Raw genomic sequence first — 21,022 nt, forward strand, 5'->3', positions numbered from 1 at the left:
TGTGAAATGTCGATAATTTGTGTACATAACATAGAGTACTGCGTTGTTCTGTTTATTTCCTGTATAAGTTAAATCGAAAAACATCTATTATAATAAACATTGGGTAATTTTATGATTGACAAAACAATCAAGAGTTCCAACACGTTATTATAACTAATAAATAAATAAATATATCAAGCGCTTATAATAATAAAAATTGATTATTATAATGAATGACATTATTTGCCTAACATTTTTAAAATAATGTTAATTGATAGTTTCTATAATTTACAGATTTATAGAAAAATAAGTTTTTTTTTATTTTATATATTTATAAATTCTCTTACAAGTCTCTAAATCATATATCTATGCATGAATACAGCTTTAAATTTTGTGAATAGATTCATAAGCTGGTATTCATGTCTGTTTTTATTTAAAGATCGTCTCTGAGAGTAACGTCTTAAGATGCTAATATGACTCTATTATGATATTTTGAGGCTGTATTTAAGACAGATTCTTAAAAAAATATAAGAATTAACAGTGAACACCGGCCATAAAGCCATAAAACTATGGATCTGTAAAAAAAGGAAAGATCCATAATCTTATTTTCTTGGAAAAATCTTGCTAATGCTTATATGAAAATATACATTTTTTCAAGTTTTTTAAAACACTTAAAAAATATCATCATATAAAATTGTACATAATACAAATAGTTAAATAATAATAATATAAAAAAATGTATTCTATTCAACACAGTATAATGCTACAGCCTTATTTAACATATAATATTATACAATATTTTATTGTATAAGTTTACGATAATAAAAATTCTACGTATAAAACATAAAAAACTCACTGAACAAATAATTTATTAAAGATGAAAAATTGAAGAAGTATAATATAACGAAGTTGAAAAATACTAGAATTTAATTTGTTATACAGTTAAGACAAAGATAAAACAGTCAAACAGAGGCAGTTTTTTTTTTGTTCGTATATTAATCCAATTTTCTCTCCCGACTATTCCGATTACAAAATAGTCACTCTGAGAGATCTCACAATATTTGCTGTTCAAAGTGATATCGAGTATCATCTGACATTGTTCGTGCTAATACGATTTTTCAGCGTATCTGGTAAAATTCCACAGATTTAGCTAACGTCTAATGTGTCTAACCATGTAATTATCATGTATAATAATTATAACATTGCTAACGATCCGATATGTCGCAAATATACAGATCGTGATAAAATACGATTGTTCTAGATAAAATAAAGTATACATGGGAACATAGTGTAAGAAGATACTAAGGCACTATAATATAAGTATTCGCATTCGCCATTTTTAGTCCTTTTCTAACTCTCTTGCTCCTTTCCTCAATCCTTTGCTCTCTCTCCGCCGCTAAACTAAGAAGACTGAAGAGAGAACAAAGAATGGAGAAGGGACTAAAAATGGTGGATGCGAATACCTACATTATAGTGCTCTAAAGATACTTCCACCATGCACGAAGACATAAATGCCATCCGAAGTTGCACGCGTATCGGAGAGGACACAAGAAAGAATGAGAAGTCATAAAAGGCATGATCAGACATTTGTGTCCTTGTGCATACAACAAAATATATAACACTGAATAAAATTGCGTGCGCTATAATGCGTGCATTGTAAATACTCGCTGAATTCATGATTATTTTCTCTTATAGACTTCTCTTCTTATCCAGTTTTGATCGTATTTTTGTGAAATAATCTAGTTATCTCAAGATATCTTCGCGTATATGTATATACACCTTTTAATAGGTCAATATTTATCAAATAATATATGTATGTACAGTGGAACTTCCCTAACTTTAATAATCTGTAATTCTTCATTTTCCCTTTCATATATGTATATGACGACGTGTATAAAAATTGTCAGTGTTAAAATAAATTATGTTGCGTTGGCATCTGTGCAAACGTTCTCACTATGGCTGTGTTCGGTGAGCGCGCTATCGACGCTGTTTGTGTCATACTATCCTTGTTTCACATTTAATGCACGATGAAGATAGAATGACATAAATAGTGCTAATAGCGTTTCTCCGAACCCAGCCTATATGTAATACATGCTATTTCTTTTTAATGCTCCGCCCTTAATGTAAGAATGAGGAGAACCTCTCTAATTTCTCACAGCCCCGCATAGTAGAAGTCATGGAAGGTCCACTACATATATAATCATATTAAAATATTTCTGTGCTTTTATTAGATTAATCTAATAAAAGCACAGAAATATACCAATTGGTATACCGCACCCAGAGAAAAAATTTCTTCGATTTAAAGAAATGTTTCTTTACTATACGGTTAAAGTATGAATTTCTTTGATTTATGAACATCATTTCCTTGATTTAAACATTATTTTTTAAATTCAAATAAAATTTATTTGATTTTTAAAGAAATGAAAGAAATGACGTTCACAAATAAAAGACATTTTTTCTTTAACCGTATACTGAGAAAAAAATGCTGTTGAACTAAAATCTATATTACTGTCACTAACATAAGTGATTAATTCATGTATATTTTTATTGACATAAAAAGGCATAAATTATTATTTCAATAATCAAGCCTTTATGTCAATTAAATATATACATGAATTAATCACTTATGTTAGACAGCCCGTAATATAAACTTTAATTGAATCAACAGCATTTTTTTCTCAGTGTATAGCAAAGAAACATTTCTTCAAATCAAAGAAACCTTTCTCTGAGTGCAAGAAAAAAAAATTGTTTAACTTGACTAAATGCGTTTAGCGTAGTAATTTTTTTAATTCAAGCGTTTATGTATCAATCCCTCACAACTCGACGACTCGCATAAAGTAGCCACGATAGTGTTGTTGCGCCTGCTTAGCGCCGAGCCACTACCGCGTCTCCAGATTCAGGTTAAATATATACAAGAATAGTGTCAATAAAATCTTATAATTTAAAATATTTATTTGAATTAACAAATATTTACTTGACAGTCCGTGACCGCCGCATATGGTTGAATTAACTAATATTTTTTTAAATCAATAATTATTTTCTTAGCCTAATATTACTACTTTAAAATTATTATGTCTCTGAAGTGTTCAGTTCTAACAATATCATTCGTCGAAAAGTAAATATCTACCATTCGTTCTTACATCGGAACAAATATTATTTTCTTATAATCCTTTTCCATTTGTTTACAATAAATATCTGCATAGAATAACAGAAAAATGTTTTCTATGTATAGATTTTCTTTAAAAAAAGGAGAGAAAATCATGACCTACCCTTAATCGCATAGATCTGTTTTCTTGCGTGAGTTCGTCAAGTCAACAGTATATTTGTTTATATCGATACAACTCAATCAAGGCCTCGATTGACGAGAAAGAAATTTCCGTCGTTATCTTGGCGTCTGCTGGCGCTTCGTCGATTAACTCACGACGATCACTGTAGAGAGGATGCGAGAAAGAAAGAGAGAGATAAAAAGATGTGATGAATGCCCTCTTCTCGTTGACCCCCTCCGGGGGATCGGAGCAATATGCTGGACGCGCCCCCAGATCTAAGCAAGCCATTGGGCCAATTAATCACGGCGAACGAAGACGTCGGCGAGGACGATTGACATGATAAGCACGCACATATGTAATTGTTCGACTCAGGGCCGCACATACATTAAAGATGTGAATCGTCGAGGGTGGTTGAATTTTCAGATTTAAATTTTTAATACCAAATATAATGAATTATACATATAATATTAAAAAATATAAAGTTATTCGCTTACAGAAAATTTCAGAGGCAGTCGTTATTTTTTAATACATTGACTACTATAATAATTATTGATGGCCAACGTTATCAAAATTTTTTTAATGCTTGTAAAAAATAAAAGCCATCTATAGAATAAAATTGTAAGAGACACAAGTAGCTAAATAGGTAACGTAAAATATAAAAATGTATTTTCAACACATTTTACTCATGAGGATGCATTTTTATTTAATTATATTAAGTATAATATTTTATATAATACTGCATGGCGCACACGATAAAACAAAATCCGTTGAACAGGCAAGGTCTTAATTTAACTTTTTGCATGAAGAAGAATCTTTTTTGCGAAGGTGTACTTTATAAACATCTGATATGTAGGGAACATGTTTCAATATTTACATACAATTCTGATACGCAGTAAGCAATTTGACATAGTTTTCTTTATACTGCTGAGAGTTAATTTAATTTATGAATTCGTGATTTTGAAGTTTGATATCAGGATTCTGATAAAAAAATGTACTACATTAAAGATATATTAAAAAATTAATATTACGTTCCTGAGATTTCGCACAATGATGTACTACTTAAATGATTATAGTGTTAATAGTTATATATCCAGTATATTCTTCATCCTATTGCGTCGGATAATTCAGGGATCTCTTGGAATTTTCCAAGCTTATCGGCATTATTAAATCTTACATTGTTGTGAGCGTGTAAGTAGTCTGTTGCGTCATGATAAATTTACTTCAATCGTATTACTCTGACGTAATGCCAGCCAATATATTTTGATTAAATCAGGTTGCATACGCGAAGCGTTTCATTTCATCAATGATCACTTTGGCCCTTTGACTCTACTTGTGCACGACACTTTCTAAATTATATAAACATATGCAATAAATCATGTGATATATTAACACGATCTCTTCTGCAGTTTTCATTTATCAATGTTTTTACTTTGATAACTTCTCATTGTGTCGTTCTTAACATGTATGGATAACGATGTTACAGAAAAAGTCTAAATTACAACTGGCGAAGGAAACGAAAATCGTTTCGTGTGCACTCATATTTCATTAAAATGTATTCACGGACGTTACGTCGGCATTAAACAATTGTAGTCAATTCATCATGAAAACAATTGGATATTTAATTTAAGTTCGATACAGTCAAAATTAAAATTATTTACTATTTTTTCATCAGGCATATCGATATTTTCTTTATTCTTTTTTGTGATTAAATAAAACCACTTTCTAAAAATATCATTTAATGCAAATAATTAATATGTATTATCAAACTATGTGTATATAATATCTGAGAATTATCAGATACAATTACAACAGATGTCTTTGACATCAATTTGCGCTGATACTGATTATTCGACATTATTATCGAGTACTTATTATGTATCGATACTTGATGGAATTATCAAATATTGATAAATGCAATGTCAATCTATTTTTATACATAGTAGAAAAGATAAAACATTGACATTATTATAAAGCATCCTTTTAAATATAACTAATTTTAATTACGATTAATATAAATTTTAAAACGCCAACAACATACAGAATGTCTAATAAAATTTTGAAAAATTCTTAATGGCTTTAAGATTTATTAATTCCAGATCAATATAAGATCACGTGTATTTATTTGCATTTACCGTATTAAAAGCAGCTCGCGCCGTTCGCGATATAACAAGGGCGTTATTGTACGATTCCGTTCATCAAGCGCTCATTGTAAGCATGGCGTGGTTCTTTAATCCGCACGATATCATTATCAACGGGGATAACGGTCAAATGATCACAATATGTTGAGTTAAACTGCGAATATGTTCGACGTGGAAATTTTAACGCGATCGCCGTCTGTATCATGGAATATGTTGTTTTGGTTACTTGTACATAAATGTCAGCCAATTATCAGCCTCCTTTTCCAGTTACAAGAATAACGAGATCACCGCGTTATCATTAGGAAAATATTCTCAAGTACATCAGGAAATGCGCTCGACCAAACGCGAATTTAATAGTAAAGTAACGATCGCGCTTTCACGGCAATGACGGCTATTTCGTCACGGACAATCGCATCAATTCCGTGTGGTCACGAATAGATTTGCAAGGTTGAAATAAATCGAGAGCCGCCTCCCTGGGATAACTTATCGAACGACATGGATGAGCCGTGTTCATTGCTGTTTGTGCATATACGTTACGGAAACACGTATTACGAAATAGCCGATTCTTATCGATATAGCGATCGCTATAAGCGTACGCACTAATGGCACGTATTAATCATTCGAATGTTCAAGAAAAGACCTCCTTGCTTCGATTCATTAATTGCTATGCGCTCATCGAGCCGGAATGGCCTTTGAGTTGATGGGATCACGCTTGGTCTAACTATGGAACAATTAATCAACGAGAAGCATAGAAAACTTTATTTTTAGGTTTGGCTTTATTGAAGCCTTCTCTACAAGAAAATGAGTGTCTATGAAAGTCGTTTTCGTGCTCAAGTTATTATGAAGAATAATCAATTCGATTTTATTTTCGTAAGAAATTGCGTAGAACTTTAATAAAGGGAAAAAGGCCAAAAATGCTTATAAATATATAATATATTTAAGAATTATTATTTAATAATATATTAGACAATATTATTTTGTAATTTAACTAGTCGCTGCTCTCGAATGTTTCAGCAATTTTGATTTTCGACCGAAGAGAGGATCGAGAATTATCACACACAAATTTTTATGATGCTAATAATCGAGTCAGTTTGTTTTACGTCATAGCTCTTCCTAGAGACAGAAATTATCGTCTTTGTTTTCCGATTTGTCACAGTATCGTCGACCAAGCGCGAACGGACAAATTGCCCTAATTTTCACGAACAAGTTTCTTCCATCATTCGCGCCCAAGTGAAAACTATGAAATCGTTGCGTAACGAAATAACGTAATGTTTCAGTACGGAAAAGTACTGATAACTCCCATATCTGATTAAGTTATAACAAAAAAATATAATTTGAATTACAAAGATTCGTGATTGCGGCATCCAGATAAGCTGCTTTTTCGCAATATATGAATTATCAAATTATTTCAAAATTTCGACAAGTCTCTTATCATTATCTGGTGAAAATTTTTTTTTAATTCTCCGTATAATTTTTTAGAATTTTTATATAATTTTATTACTATTAAAAAAAAAATTCTCAAATTTTTTTATATGAATTGGAATATTCTTTAGAAATACTAGAGAAAATCTAGAGATTTTATCTAGGATTCTTCGTGTATGTATATGTAAATTTCGAAATATTCTAAAAAACTTCCAAGATTTTTCATTATATAATTTCCGAAAAAAAAAAAAAAAAAAACTTACAAAATCTGAAAAAGTTTGAGGTATTTTGCAGAAATCTTTGTAAATTAAAAATTTATAAAATCTGAAAAATGTAAAATATAAGAAGTTTTTTCACCAGGGTAAACTTAATTGTTAACAATATTATAGATGATTATAAAAAATTTCCGTCTTCCTTAAAAGGACTACGATGCACAAGTGCATTCTCTTATAACGTTTTTACGCCATAATAGAGAGAGTTTGTCGAAATCTGTACCAGGTACTTTTCCTTGGCCGTTAATAACGTCAGTCGACCCATCAGTTAACCCTGATCAATCGTGATTCGGCCATGATATACAACGCCGAGGGGATCGCGTCGAGAGAAAAAGATGCGAGCGTACGCATAACGATGGAAAGGCGCGGCCGGCGCCCGATCGCTCGAACTAGAATTCCTCTAGAAGTTAAGACATAAGACCGGAAGGACGCCATTGCCGAGTGGCCGGAAACAGCATAATTCCACCATGGTTGACAGTTGATAGTCCGATTTCGCGCCTTCTACACCATGAAACAGTTGCTCACTGCACCAATTCACAGATTCACTACCACATCGAAAGTATCTACAAATGGCGGCGTTTAAAGGGACTCGAAATCTGACCAATCAGAGATCGGTACCACTTATGACTTGACTCCTATTAGGCCAGGATCAGACTATGCATTGAAAATTGAGATTGAAGATTGAGATTAAAAATTGAAATTTCACCAATGAGGACAAAGAAATTTTGGCTCCTTTTGTTCTGATTGGTCAAACTTCAATCTTCCAATCTTCAATCTCATTCTTCAATGCATAGTCTGATTCCGGCCTTAGAGGAACGACTCTAGCGCGAACGGTTCGCGAGCGCAATGCGCGTGATGCACGTGCGAGCATTTGTAAATTTACGGCCGGATCCTCACGCCAAGAAGTCGCGAGCGGAACGGCATGGGTCAAGTTCACGAGTACCGCCTTGATAACAACGTGACATCGACTTAGCTCGAGCTTCGCAGATAAAGATGAGAGAAAGAGAGACATATGCGAGTCAACGTCACACTTCGAAATACGTAAACATTGGATAACGTGAAAACTACACGCGACAGACGCGATGCAAATGCAAATTATTATCCGATTATATGGAATTAGCACGCCGCTCGATTGCACTTTAAAGATCGAATATCAAAAAGCAGGCTTCATATGGAAAAATTTCAATTTCTCGACTTCATATATACATTGAAATATACATTGAAATATTATATTCAATATCGAGATATTTATTATTAAAGAATTAAGAATTTTCTAAAATAGATGCAATTCCATTCGACAATTCGTTAGGCAAGAAACTGCCTAAAAAATATAACTGAAAAAAAAAAATGCGTGACAAGTATGATGGCATTTTGTGAAATCAGCCACATTTAGCAATAATAATGCTATAAGTATTATTTCATTAAAAAAGTGTAAATATAAAATTGTTTTTCACATAACGATTTGTGCATCATCGTGGACTCTAAGATTTCGTCTTACAATAGGAGAATGAATATTATTAGAATAAGATAATTATTTTTTTCTAACTGCGTTTTGCTTTATATGTGACATCTGATAAATGAATTAAAACTCGTATGACAATAGTTATCATAGACAGGTTTGCTATTGCACCAACAAATAATCGGAACAAAAAATAATTTACGATACAGCGAATTGATATTCAATTAACTCAGAATAGCGCAGACCGCGCATATTCAATAAAGTGTTTTGCATCTTTCAATAACTTTGGTCAACATATGCAGACGAGATACTAACACCTTGCAGCTTATGACGGTAAACGCGTGTACCCACGTACATTTGTGAAGAGTATTTCTTTTTCAATGTACATCTTGTTTAACTTGTTGTATAACGTTCTGAGCTACTGAGAGTGGAAATTTATTATATATTCAGAAACGAAATGCTTTGTTTTTTTTGCACTTGAGCTATTCTTACACGAGAAACCATCCATGTTCAGTTAGATTATGTAAACTTCATTACATTCTGTATATTGAAAAGTAGGTATATTTAATTTTACAATGATCAAAATACGTAATATTTTGTATAACGGTGAACTTTTTCAGATTAACAAAAGTTGATTCACAATTAAGTTTCGTCATAAAAATATATAATTTCGACTCTTTGTCTATTTGTATATATTTTAATCTGACATATTTATTTTATTACGACAATAACTTTTCGCAATTTTAGCTGGCATTTTTGTCTTTTAGCTGTAAATTCGTATTAAACAAATAACTCGAAACAAGTCCCGCTCTCAACATATAAATACGTGATGAGAATACGGCCTTCTTAAATTTCACATATGCAAATTTTGTTTTCGAATATAAATGAAATAGTAATAGGATCTTTTGTAAGTTATTGTAAACAGAGTAAGCATTTAAGAGTAGTACTACTTTAAGTCAATCAATTTCTTCAGATCTCTTTTAAGTGATATCGTATATATAATTGCATTAATTAAAGGGAATACTGACTCTTTGCTAATGTCAGCTTAAAATGATCTACGCATTTTCTGGTTGAGCGCGCTTATTTCTGACCTTCGTCCTCACGGGAACAATATAGGAAACTTACCGATAGAACTCATCGTTTGAAGTTGTTAGAAAAGATTACTAACGTATTTTCGCATCAACTACTTTAAATAGATAAAGAGGAGAATATTCCATTGTGTCTAAAGGAACAAAGAATTATATACGATAGAAATGTTTTTTCGGAGATTTCTTGATAAGTCATCAAAATATATTGTTTAAAAAATTTAATGTTATTATGATAAGGTATAAAGACAATATGTATAATTGTAGATGTATAAATATCAAAATTTTAATTGAAAATATCTAAATTTGTATTGTAATCAATAGTATCATAAACATTTAATATTGTAGTATTATAATAGACGTCAATTTTTTTAATCTAAATGTTAACCTGAAACGAAAAGATATATTAAAATTGCATTTGTTTGTTTTACAAACCAATAAAATTTTATTCAAATCAAACGATTTCTACGTAAGAATTTATAAAAAAAAGTGAATAACTTTTGATGTATCTCATATGTACGCTATAATACTTGCCTAAATAATTACTTACCAAAGCATTACAAATTAGGATCATCAACGCGCAAATCGAGCTGACGTAAATGCGTTTAAAAGTGTGAAATGTAAAACGCATGAATATGAATACCTTATCGGGATACGTCGTGGTTACTTTAGAAGTGTGCTTTGCATAGTGTGCTTTGTACAGTACGCAATAGTAACAATAAAGAGATAGACCGCGTTTGTTCGTTTCTCGCTAATGTATACGAAGAAAGTTTTTGCGATACGATTTCGAAATTTTCAATTCCATAGCGTAGCAACAACAGATCTTAGGATTTAATTTTCCAGACCTGATTATTTCAAGAAAATGGTAAGATTTTCGTATAAAATATTTTGACAAATATTTTCGATATATCAAATTTATATGTGACATCTTATCTATACTTAAGTTTTCAAACGCTACTTTTTTTAAAATAAGTAATTTTTTTTACAAATGAATCTTCCAAAAATAACAATTACAAAACTTTTTATATATTCAGCGTTTTCATGTGTGTGTGTGCAGTCGCATTTTTGCATTAATATTTTCATATGAATATTTTTTGCGAAAACATCTAAATTATTTCTTGTGCTTCTATTGTAGAAATATAATTTTATTATAGATATTTGATCTCTTATGACTTGAGTGTCACAAAAAATATATCTAAAACTAAGCGTTGTCAATGATACTCTTTTTATTATCTAGCAATAAACCAATTTATCGCTTATAAAATGTTTCAATGTGTTTCTGTTCTATGCGTGCAACTATTATTACGAGTTGGAATCATCAAATCATCCTTTCCTAAAACCAAAATCTGAACCAGAACTTTGTGTACTAAATAAGTTCCATTGTAATATGCAATCCATCAATATGTAATAATATTCACGTACATCATGTTGTATACAATAGAATTCTTCATAAATTTTTAATATTTTTTGTTGTTTCTTTTATGCTTTTCAATCATAGTTATTATCTTTAATGTTTCAATGCAATTAACAATTATTCTGATGTTCCGTTTTTTTTTTCTTAAATGACAGCTAATTTTCTTGCTACATTTCTTTTAATTTTTTTTACACAAATTTACGATATTAATACATGACATCGTAGAAAGTTGTGAAATAAGTGCATTTAATAGGATATAATTGTTTCATCGAAACACGCGTTCAACAAACTCATGGCATTTAAAACGTGACGTGTTGCAGTGTGATATACGAATCGCAAATGAAATTAATTAAAGTGAGATGTATTCTTTGAGTGGAATCGTTCCAAAAGTGGGGTGGGTGCAATCGTTTGAAGACCTTTGATCGACGCTCTCACAGTTGAAAGCCCTCGTCCTTATTAATATAAAACGTCACTAGAAAGAACGCATCATTCTTTGCAGTGATACATCAACGTATTCGATACAAATCCTAATAAAATCATTCTAAATAATAGAATATGTAAATATATAGAATACTGTGTGCATAATATATAGCAAAAAACTTATATTCTTCGACAAACTCAAGTTGGTTGTTCTCTGTGTAAGAACTTCAATTTTCGCTATTTAATTTTAATATTTGATATCTTGACAAGTCAGGTGACAATCCAAATTGCAAATTCCTTAATATACCATATTATAGTAATAATTATAATCAATAAAATAACCTTTTCATCGATATAAATAGCTTCTATTTATTTAATGATAAAACTGATATGCAAGTCGCGAAACTGCAAACAACAGTTACATTGTAGCTAGTTTGCATAGACAATATGCGATACGTGAATTATCGGTCGGCCCAATAATTACTTTCTTTTTTCAAGCATCATCGATCAGAATTCATGCAAGCCATAAACTTGTCTCAAATGCTGCTAGTATCTTGTGATGTTCCTTGGTGCACCGCTATTTTTCGTATTGATTGCAATTTCAATAATCTTCCTTCCACTTTGTGATTCCGCGAATGATACGGAAAGTAATCGATTGATCTTTTATTGGCAGTAATGCACGCTATTTCCTGTTAAATATAACAATCTTGGTTTAATTCTTCAGTCGTTAGTAACTTTTTCTATAGTTCTAAGAAAAGGATAAAGAGTAAATTAATTAAAGTTAATCTATATTGATAGAAACGGAAATAAGAGACATGGATAATGACTATTATATATTCTTAACAGACAGGAAGTAACGTGCATTATTGCCGATAAAACCAATCGATTACTTTCATGATGATAAATCGTATCATTCATGGAATCAGAAGGAAGGAAGATTATTGAAATTGTGATAAATACGAAAGATAACAGTGCATCAAGGAACAGCATAAGAGATTCGTAAATATATCTGTGCGTTTGTCGATAAATTATAAGTTCCCAAAAAGTTGAAGCAAAAATCTTGGACTAAATGATTGAACAACAAATTAAAAAAATCAAGTTATAAATGTTAGCAAATGTCTTAATACAATGGCCGAGAACTACACTTACTTTTTACTTGAATAAAAAATTACAGATTGTGCACACTTTTTTTTTGCTATGAATGACACTTGTAATTAGTCACTCATTTAGGTTATACTTTAGAAGCGCAAATATATCATAACCAAAATATATTTTTAATTTAATTTCGAAGAATTCACTTTATCAAAATTTTAATTTGACAGCTAGTACAAGAATATTGGAAAGAAGAAAACTGTCTTAAAAAACTTATTTTTTAATAAAAATGTAACAAAAATATCATTAAAAATAATATTTACACAAATATTCATGAATTATGCTATATATTTTATATAGCGTATATAATATTATATTATACATAAATCATAGCGTAAATAAAAATCATATGTATAATTATTATATTAAAATCATATATAATCTATGTAGGAGTTTTATTGACGATTGTAGAAAAGAATATGTCAAACATTGACATATTCTTTTCTACAATCGTCAATAAAATTCACGCGAAAGTTCGTATCACTATCAGGAAAAATTTAATACATAAAAATTTCAGGAAAAAAAGAGAATACCTGTATTATTATATTAGTATGATAATTTATGATGTAAAGTTTATATTTTACGAAGATATGTAGCATGTTTGATCTATAATTTTAATTTAAAAAAACATTGATCTCTCTCTCTCTCTCATTCTTATAATAACATGAATAAGAGAAAAAAATATATATATTTGAATATAATACATAAAAAAAATGTATATATATGTATATAAAATTTATAATTTTTTTTTATTTTTATTTATATTATATTAGTTTATTGATATACATATATGTATATAAAATATAAAAGCTCTTATTGCCGAAATTTATCAATAAGATTTCAAAGTTGTTTTTCTTATTAATAGCTTTTTCACTTACAGTTAAGAATTGCTTAGCTTGCTAACGACTAAACGCTGAGAATAACAGCCGTAGACTCTCTAACTGGATTGCTAAGAATTAAGCGACACATCATGCTGAAGACACGTACCGCAATAGTTCAATGTCTATGGCTATTTTAAGTACTCGCTAGAAAATACTTAGATAAAAAAGGTGATTACAAGATACTATAACTTCCAAGCTTTTCTTATCAGTATCTTTTGATAAACCAAATGACTAATAAATTTAAATATTAGCACGCGTAATAGATATACGTACGACTGATAAGAGACTAGATATAGGAAGCTGATATGGATCCAACAAAAGCAGTATCAAATTAAAAATATGCTAGACGAACGTTAAAGGAATCGTCTATCCTTCGGTATTATTCGCTGAATGCGTACTGCTGTTGTATACGCGAGCGTGTAAAAGGATCTGCGGTCAGAGAGGTAAGAGGAAGAGACGATACGAGACTTCCACAGCAGGGATGTGAAGCGTACGTGCTGACAGGCGTGTACGGAGACAGGACTGGCTACTAACATATATGGTGGAACGAGGTCGAACGTCTCTCGAACCTTCCATGGACGGGTGAGACTGCGCTGTTTGAACCTATCTCGATGAGCAATGGATACAAATGTCACTCGATCCATGTCTCATCGGTTCACCATGTGTTTTAATGATACAATCCTTCAATTTGAGGACTTGTGAATAACTGACTTATGTACTATCTATACCTTTTATATCAGTCTATATTTTAGACTGAAGCACATTACGATTAATTACACATGTTTAAAAAGTTTGTCTTTTTCATTTATTATCGTTTAAAGAAATTAGAAAAATGAGTTATTTAATTTGTTGGCTGCAGATTACATTATCATTATTTTCTTGCCGTAAAGTCTTTATGTATTTCAAAAGTTGTTTTCAACTAGAAGAACAAAAAATATTAAGAGTATGGTACCTGTTCTTTTAATAATCTAGTATTAGGGATTAAATATACAAATAAAGAAATACCAAGGTTTGAAATTATGTGGAGGAATATATTTATTTTGAATTTATTTTAAAGTTGAACGCTTCAAACGCTGGGAAATGCATATTATACACAATGAATAGCGTGAATAGCGCAACTTTCAAACAGATCGATATCTATTAATGTATAATATATTAGGTGCAAATGGAATAAATGTGAGAGATCGATGCAACTTGTCCTACAAATTATCATGTGAAAATGCATAAATGACGCGGGCGCTGATAAAGTGATATACGTTGCAAAAAGATCTTGTTAATAGTTGACAAGCATGTATATTATTATGTTATAAGTGTATATCATTATAAAATATTATTAAACGTAGTAACACTCGGAAATCTTTTTATCCCATTTCTTTTTTGTTTTGCTAAATTTCAAATCTTTAGCAAAAAAAAGTTATTACAGTCTTGCATTGATAGATAAAATATTGTCTTTTATAGTATTATAAGAAGGTATGTAATTAATTAAATGTCACACAATCAATAATTTTACACATAAAATTAAAAAAATTTTTATTCATTTTATTTTTTGTAAGAAATTAGATCAAAATATCTTTAATTTTTAAACTTCTTTTTCATACATAAAAATGTTTCATAATATCGCGAAAAAGAAGTTTAAAAATTAAAGATATTTTGATCTAATTTCTTACAAAAAATAAAATGAATAAAAATTAAAAAAATTTTATATGTAAAATTATTGTATACATATATCTGTGAAAAAATGTACGAACTACGAATGTGTAAAACTTGGAACGTAATAACATGAAATATATTTCATGATGCAATTAATACAAATACAAATGTTCTTTTATAAAATGATAAAGAATACTCATTTAAAAAAAAATTTGTTCCATTTAGTTATTATTGGAATCAAACATATAGTGATAGTGACAAATCGGGGATTAAAACATGGAAAATTTATCAGTGGATGATTTAAAATCAATCTACGTTTCATATAATATTTATTTAAAAAAAATATTTTCAATTCCGATAGTAATAGAGATATAAAAACTTTGTATAACAGTATGTATACCATGAAATTAATATTATCCTGATACATATATTTGATATTTAATAATTAATTACAAAAATTTAGTCCTTTCGAGATGCTAATAAGATTTTAAAAAACTCAGTTCGAATCCTTTTCGCATTTTATAACAATATAAATAATTAGTAAAAATTAAACCATTATGGTATCAGTTCGGAATCACTGTAAATGGAGAGATTACCTACCAAGTTTATGAAGTACAGAATCGAAAAGAGCCAATAAAGAAGTTACTAAAAATAAAAACATGGAAGATTATGCAAATTTAAGAAAACAAAAATAACACCATTTAAAATGAAGAATATGAACCATAGTGAGAATTTTCTTTGAAAGTTGAATGCCGACAGCTTGAAACAAGTCAGTCTACGAGAACGCATTAATATCTATTCAACGCGTGCTTTTATAATTTATAATGTATTGTTCTCCAGAAAAATTGCCTATTGTTCACTGTAGAAACGCAACAGAAATTCGGATTGTGGACAAGCACACCTCGCGATTTAAAGAAAAAGAGACGCAAGAAAAAGAAAGAAGACAGGAAGAAACTTTCGGGCGCTGATTTAATATCTAACCGGTTACATTTAGATGATCAAGTTCTGATGCAACACAGCGCGGCGCCAAAGCACTCGGAACGAAGAGCGTGGGTAACACCGAGGCCTCGCAGAGATCTGATAAAATCGCGCGCGGCGCGTCGCCTCGCGTCGCACCGCTCCGCGCAGCACCGCGCCGCGACGCGACGCCGCGTTCCGCGCGAAAACGCATTCCCCCTACGGACGCGCAAAAGAGGCGTGGTTTATGTTCGCAGCGGTGTGTATAAGAGACAAACCTCCCGAACCGATTAGCAAAGTTCCCCAAAACACACGTAACACCAGACTTTTCCATGTCAACCGAGTCGTAGGAGCGTAACGACCGGACGATTGAGAAAATCGACACGAGACGTAAACGACAACAAAACGGCACATTTTGAAGACATCAAAACACACCAGTGGAGAGAGAGAAAGAGAGAGGGAGAAAGAAACAAACAGAGAGGATAAATCAAGATTGTTGAACCCGTTCTCCAGCGACAAATCATCAGGAATTCTTCTTGTTGTTTAAACACGCACCGAGGAGAGCCGCACGTCATCGACATAAGGCCATCGACGTGTAAAAAAGAAGAATTTTGCGGTCGCGAGAGACGAGGAATCCGATTTTTTTTTTATTTTGTGAAAAGGAATTTCCTCACGTGGTGAGATCCCTTTCCCCGGTAGCTTTCCGAACGAATTCGTAGACGGGGAGTAACAGAGAAGCGAGCCGCGGCGTTACTTATATCCGCGACACGGAGCCGGCGTAGTGGTGCGGTGGAGGTGGTGAATCACGGAGACAGGTAGCGAGCCCGCGAGAACGGTTCTCATTTAGGCTCCGATCGTTCCCTGCGTCACGTCTTGACGTCTCTCTCGAGGGTGCGTAACACCACGCCAACGTTTCGCACACCCGCGGCTTTCTTGCCCGACGACGCACCAACGCACGCACGTATTCATCCAACCAAAACCACCCGATCGACCGACCGACCGACCAACCAACCACCCACGCACGCACGCGGAGTGCCGCAACCACGTAGACGGGATATACGGTAATCGAACGCGATCGATCGAAGGCGCGCGCGGAAAGAAAGCGCGTTTCAATCGGTCGCAGCTGCTGTCAACTGACGACGACGACGACGTTCTGTCACTCTGCCCGCTGTCATAACAGAGCCACGTGTGATCGGCTGCGACGTGCGCGCGCGCAAGCGAACGAGTATATACGGAGTAACGCACGCACGCACGCACGTATAATACACATACGCGCGCACCTGCGTACGTAGTCGCCCACGTACGCGTCCGCCGCGCCGGCCGATCAAAGCGCACTGCACGCGCCGGGAGAGAGGAGCCGCGCCGCGACCTAGCCGACGGCCGCACTCGTATATCTCATCGGCGTCGCTCGTCAGGGGCAGACCCGAAGACGCAAGCCCAACCGGAGCAGCTGGAAGTAATTCCTGCTATTTGACGAGATAAGCGGCCGATAACCCACGGCCACGACCGACTTAAAGGCTCGCGCCAATACCCAGGCCAAGTCTCGACGACGACATCGGCGGAGAGTCCCAACGACGACATCCAGCAGCTGCTCGTTTAGAGACACCCAGGCCGCGGATTCGCGAGAGAGTGTGAAAAAGCAGCCGCACAGTCGGCCCTCGTCAATACTTCCCCCTTCCCCCCTACTGACGACAGTACCTACGCGACGACAGGATGCCCGGCTTCCAAAGGAGACAGATGATGCAGCCATGGCCCCTATGCCTGCCGCCCTTCGCGAAAACGAAGGTAAGACTCCACGCCGCCGCGCCGGCCGGGTATAACCACCGGTGGTGGCGGACTCCCGGTGCCGCCTCTCCTGGGTTCTCATCTAGGTTTCTCTCCGCCGCGTCCGGTTTCCACGGCAGGAGCCGCGAGCCGGCCGCCGCCGTCGCCATCCTTCTCTCCGGTGCACCCAACGGTCACCCTCGTTCGCTCATTCACTCACTCACTCATTCGCTCTCTCTCTTTCTCTCTCTCTCTCTCTCTCTCTCTCTCTCTCTCTCCCTCTCTCCCGTTCTCCGTCTCCTCCTGCCTACCTCTTCCCCACCCTTAACCCAGTGGAAATTTCCATTGCACCGGCGGCAAGCGTCTGCCGCCTCTACAGTGCGTTTTTTTTCTCGACTTTCCGGCCGCGACTCTCTTTTCCTGACCTGTCTTTCTTTCCTCTCCTTGCATCACCTCTCTCTCTCTCTTTCTTTCTCTCTTTCTTTTCTATTGTCTAACTTTGGTTAAATTTTCAACCTCTTTACGTCCCGTTTCCACCAATGAAATTTAATTAAAAGTTATTTTTTATCTTCCTCTAATTGTTAGAAAAAGACGAGGAATTAATTGAATCGAGAGATTATAGTTAAACTATCATTAGTGGAAACGAACAGTGACATTTTTTTTTTCAATTTAAGGAACGTAAGAATGGATTATGAAAAAAGAGCGAAATATTGCGATGTAGTATTTTACATGTTAATATAATTGTGCCTTTGAAACTAGGTAGCGCGAATTTTTCCCTCGTATCTTTGTCCCACAGTGATTCTTTACGTCTTCTTCATTTTTCGCAAAGAGAAAGGTCTAAAATTTTGCCGCCTCGTATCTCGACGCGTAAAAGTCGCGATATCGAACTGTTATCATGATTAATTTATCGCATTTATTTCGATTCGCACATTCTCGATCTTGATCTCTCCCTGCGTTGTTCTTATCATCTCGTGCCTGCAATTTCCGACTGTGGCTTCTATATTTAACGAGCGGGAATCGCATGTTAGCTCGGAAAGTCACGGCTTATAATGATCCTCTCGCTCGCGAAATCGCGCTACGTTACATTACGTGCTTTCGCAATAAAAAAAAAACGCTGAGATTTTAGGTATCATGCAAAACGATCTTAAAAACAGCACGGGCTCTTCTGTAAAAAAAAAAAAATCACATCGAATTGTTATCAATCGAACTGTCGTTCCACCTTGTTACAAAATGCCGGAGGAAAGCATGAACAGACAGATTTCTGTGTATATACGTAATTTGGTTGCATCCGATTTTCGTTGTAAGTATCGAAGGAGCATGAAACTGCTCCGTACTCGACGCGAACGAATTCATCTTCGTGGCTCGCCCAGACTCGCCGAAACCATACCGGTTTCGGTCCCCTCGGGGAAAGGCTTCACAGGAGGCAACCGAAGCCGCAGCTCGCGCGAAACTTCATTGTGGGTTTCGCCCGAATCCACGGTTATTTTATAGCTCGCGATTATTTTCCCTGATCTCGTCGAACAATCGACATTCGACTCTTACGTCTCGCGAAAATATCGATCGCTGTGCGCGCGCAACCGGCGCATAAGGTTGGACGAGACCATAGTAAATTGTTCACTTCGAAGAAACAGCGTAATATATGCGCCGTATTTCGGCCGAGACGCGAGATAAATCATTTATGCACGAAAGACCACGCAAAAAAACAAAATAAAAAAAATGAACCGAGTCAAGTCGTAAAGATAAATAATCAAAATAATCAAAATAATCGGTTATACGTGCGATTGGTTGACGTGCGTTATTGATACTGTCCCGTTGGAATGATGGAATAAAAAAAAATTGCGCCGATTATCGTGCACCTTTCCAGGGTACAGGGTGTGGTGCGCGTAGTCCGCAAGAAGTTACGTAACGGAATGAACGAATGAACGAGGAAATTTCTAAAAGTATCGCGGATCGTGTGAAAACATTTGATTTTATCGGAGATAATAGAAAAGTGGGAAAAACGCTGCTTCAACTCGCTTCTCTTCTAGGAATGAGAGTAAAGGAAGAAGACAAGAATTGTTATTTCTGTCTTTTTTTGTTAGCGACCTTTTTTGAAAAGTCAAATCGGGAATACATTATCTCATATCAATCACATTTGAATTCGGACATCCTGTATATCGGACGGTTTAAAAATAGATGCGATATGATTCTTCGCGTCGACGCATTTTATCAAGAAAGATAAACGCGGGCCTGCCAAACTAAATTTCGGCTGATTTTCGAAAAATGTCCTAATAAAATAATTAAGTTAGATTGAATCTGATCAAATACATTGATCAGCCCTGGGCTTTGCGTGAATAAAAATCTTTTCGCTATTTTATTAAGATAAAATCTAATTTGATTAATGTGATTGCATGTATTCAAATGGATATACCTTCGTTATTTAATCTTTGATCAAATAATCTCTTTGCATTTCAATGAATCTATTGAGAAATAATTTCTTGAAACTAATTTCCTGATTAAAGAAAAAATGATTAATAAGTAATTACTATCTAATTAAAATTTTATATAATAACAATGGTATATTAATGAGTGTTATAGTAATTATTTTTTTGAAGGAATTCATTGTTTTATGTATTATTATATAAAACAAATTAGAAAAATTTTTTTTGTATACATATATATGTAAATTTACATATTACAATTTTTTTACATTTTTAATACAATTAGCATCAACATTGATATTCCGCAGAACAATCATCATTCATCAGAAAGATCTCGAACTCTCTGTTGGGATTGAATAATCTATCGTTGTGTTCATAGATCACCTTCTGGATGGCTCAGTGTTTATCTACCTCAGGATCAGGATATCGAGCGAAAAATATCGATACCTGACTTATTTGGAAGATGTGTATTCATAGTACATTTGTATCGGAAAAGAAGTATCGATAAAAACATCCGAGAGGAAAAAAAAAACAAATCAAGCAATATTTGTAAAAACTACAATTTTTTAAGTTTTCCATTTTATGTAATTCTTTTCATATTTATATATATTCGATGATAACAAACAAAAATGTAATTATAACTTGTTACGTTTTATTTAATTGAAAATTATTGAAATACAGTCACACATGTATAAGTCATACAGTTATCAAGAACTTTTACATACTTATTCGTAAATTTTTCC

At 33.6% G+C, this 21,022-nt stretch overlaps 2 protein-coding genes across 2 annotated transcripts in view; one reads left to right on the forward strand and one right to left on the reverse strand.

Annotated features, from left to right (window-relative positions):
• LOC108770149 (Regulator of cullins 2) overlaps positions 1-21,022 on the reverse strand; it is a 53,563-nt gene that overhangs the window by 2,347 nt on the left and 30,194 nt on the right. The gene's annotated exons all lie outside the window — the stretch shown is intronic.
• The window catches only part of Tret1 (trehalose transporter 1), a 29,843-nt gene continuing 25,566 nt past the window's right edge, over positions 16,746-21,022 (forward strand). The window contains exon 1 of the mRNA XM_018521522.1: positions 16,746-17,880. Coding sequence (XP_018377024.1) covers positions 17,809-17,880 — 72 coding nt within the window. The 5' untranslated portion in view covers positions 16,746-17,808. The remainder of the gene's footprint in view (positions 17,881-21,022) is intronic.

This window comes from Trachymyrmex cornetzi, unplaced genomic scaffold (genome assembly GCF_001594075.2).
Source record: "Trachymyrmex cornetzi isolate Tcor2-1 unplaced genomic scaffold, Tcor1.1 scaffold99, whole genome shotgun sequence".
Lineage (NCBI taxonomy): Eukaryota > Metazoa > Arthropoda > Insecta > Hymenoptera > Formicidae > Trachymyrmex > Trachymyrmex cornetzi.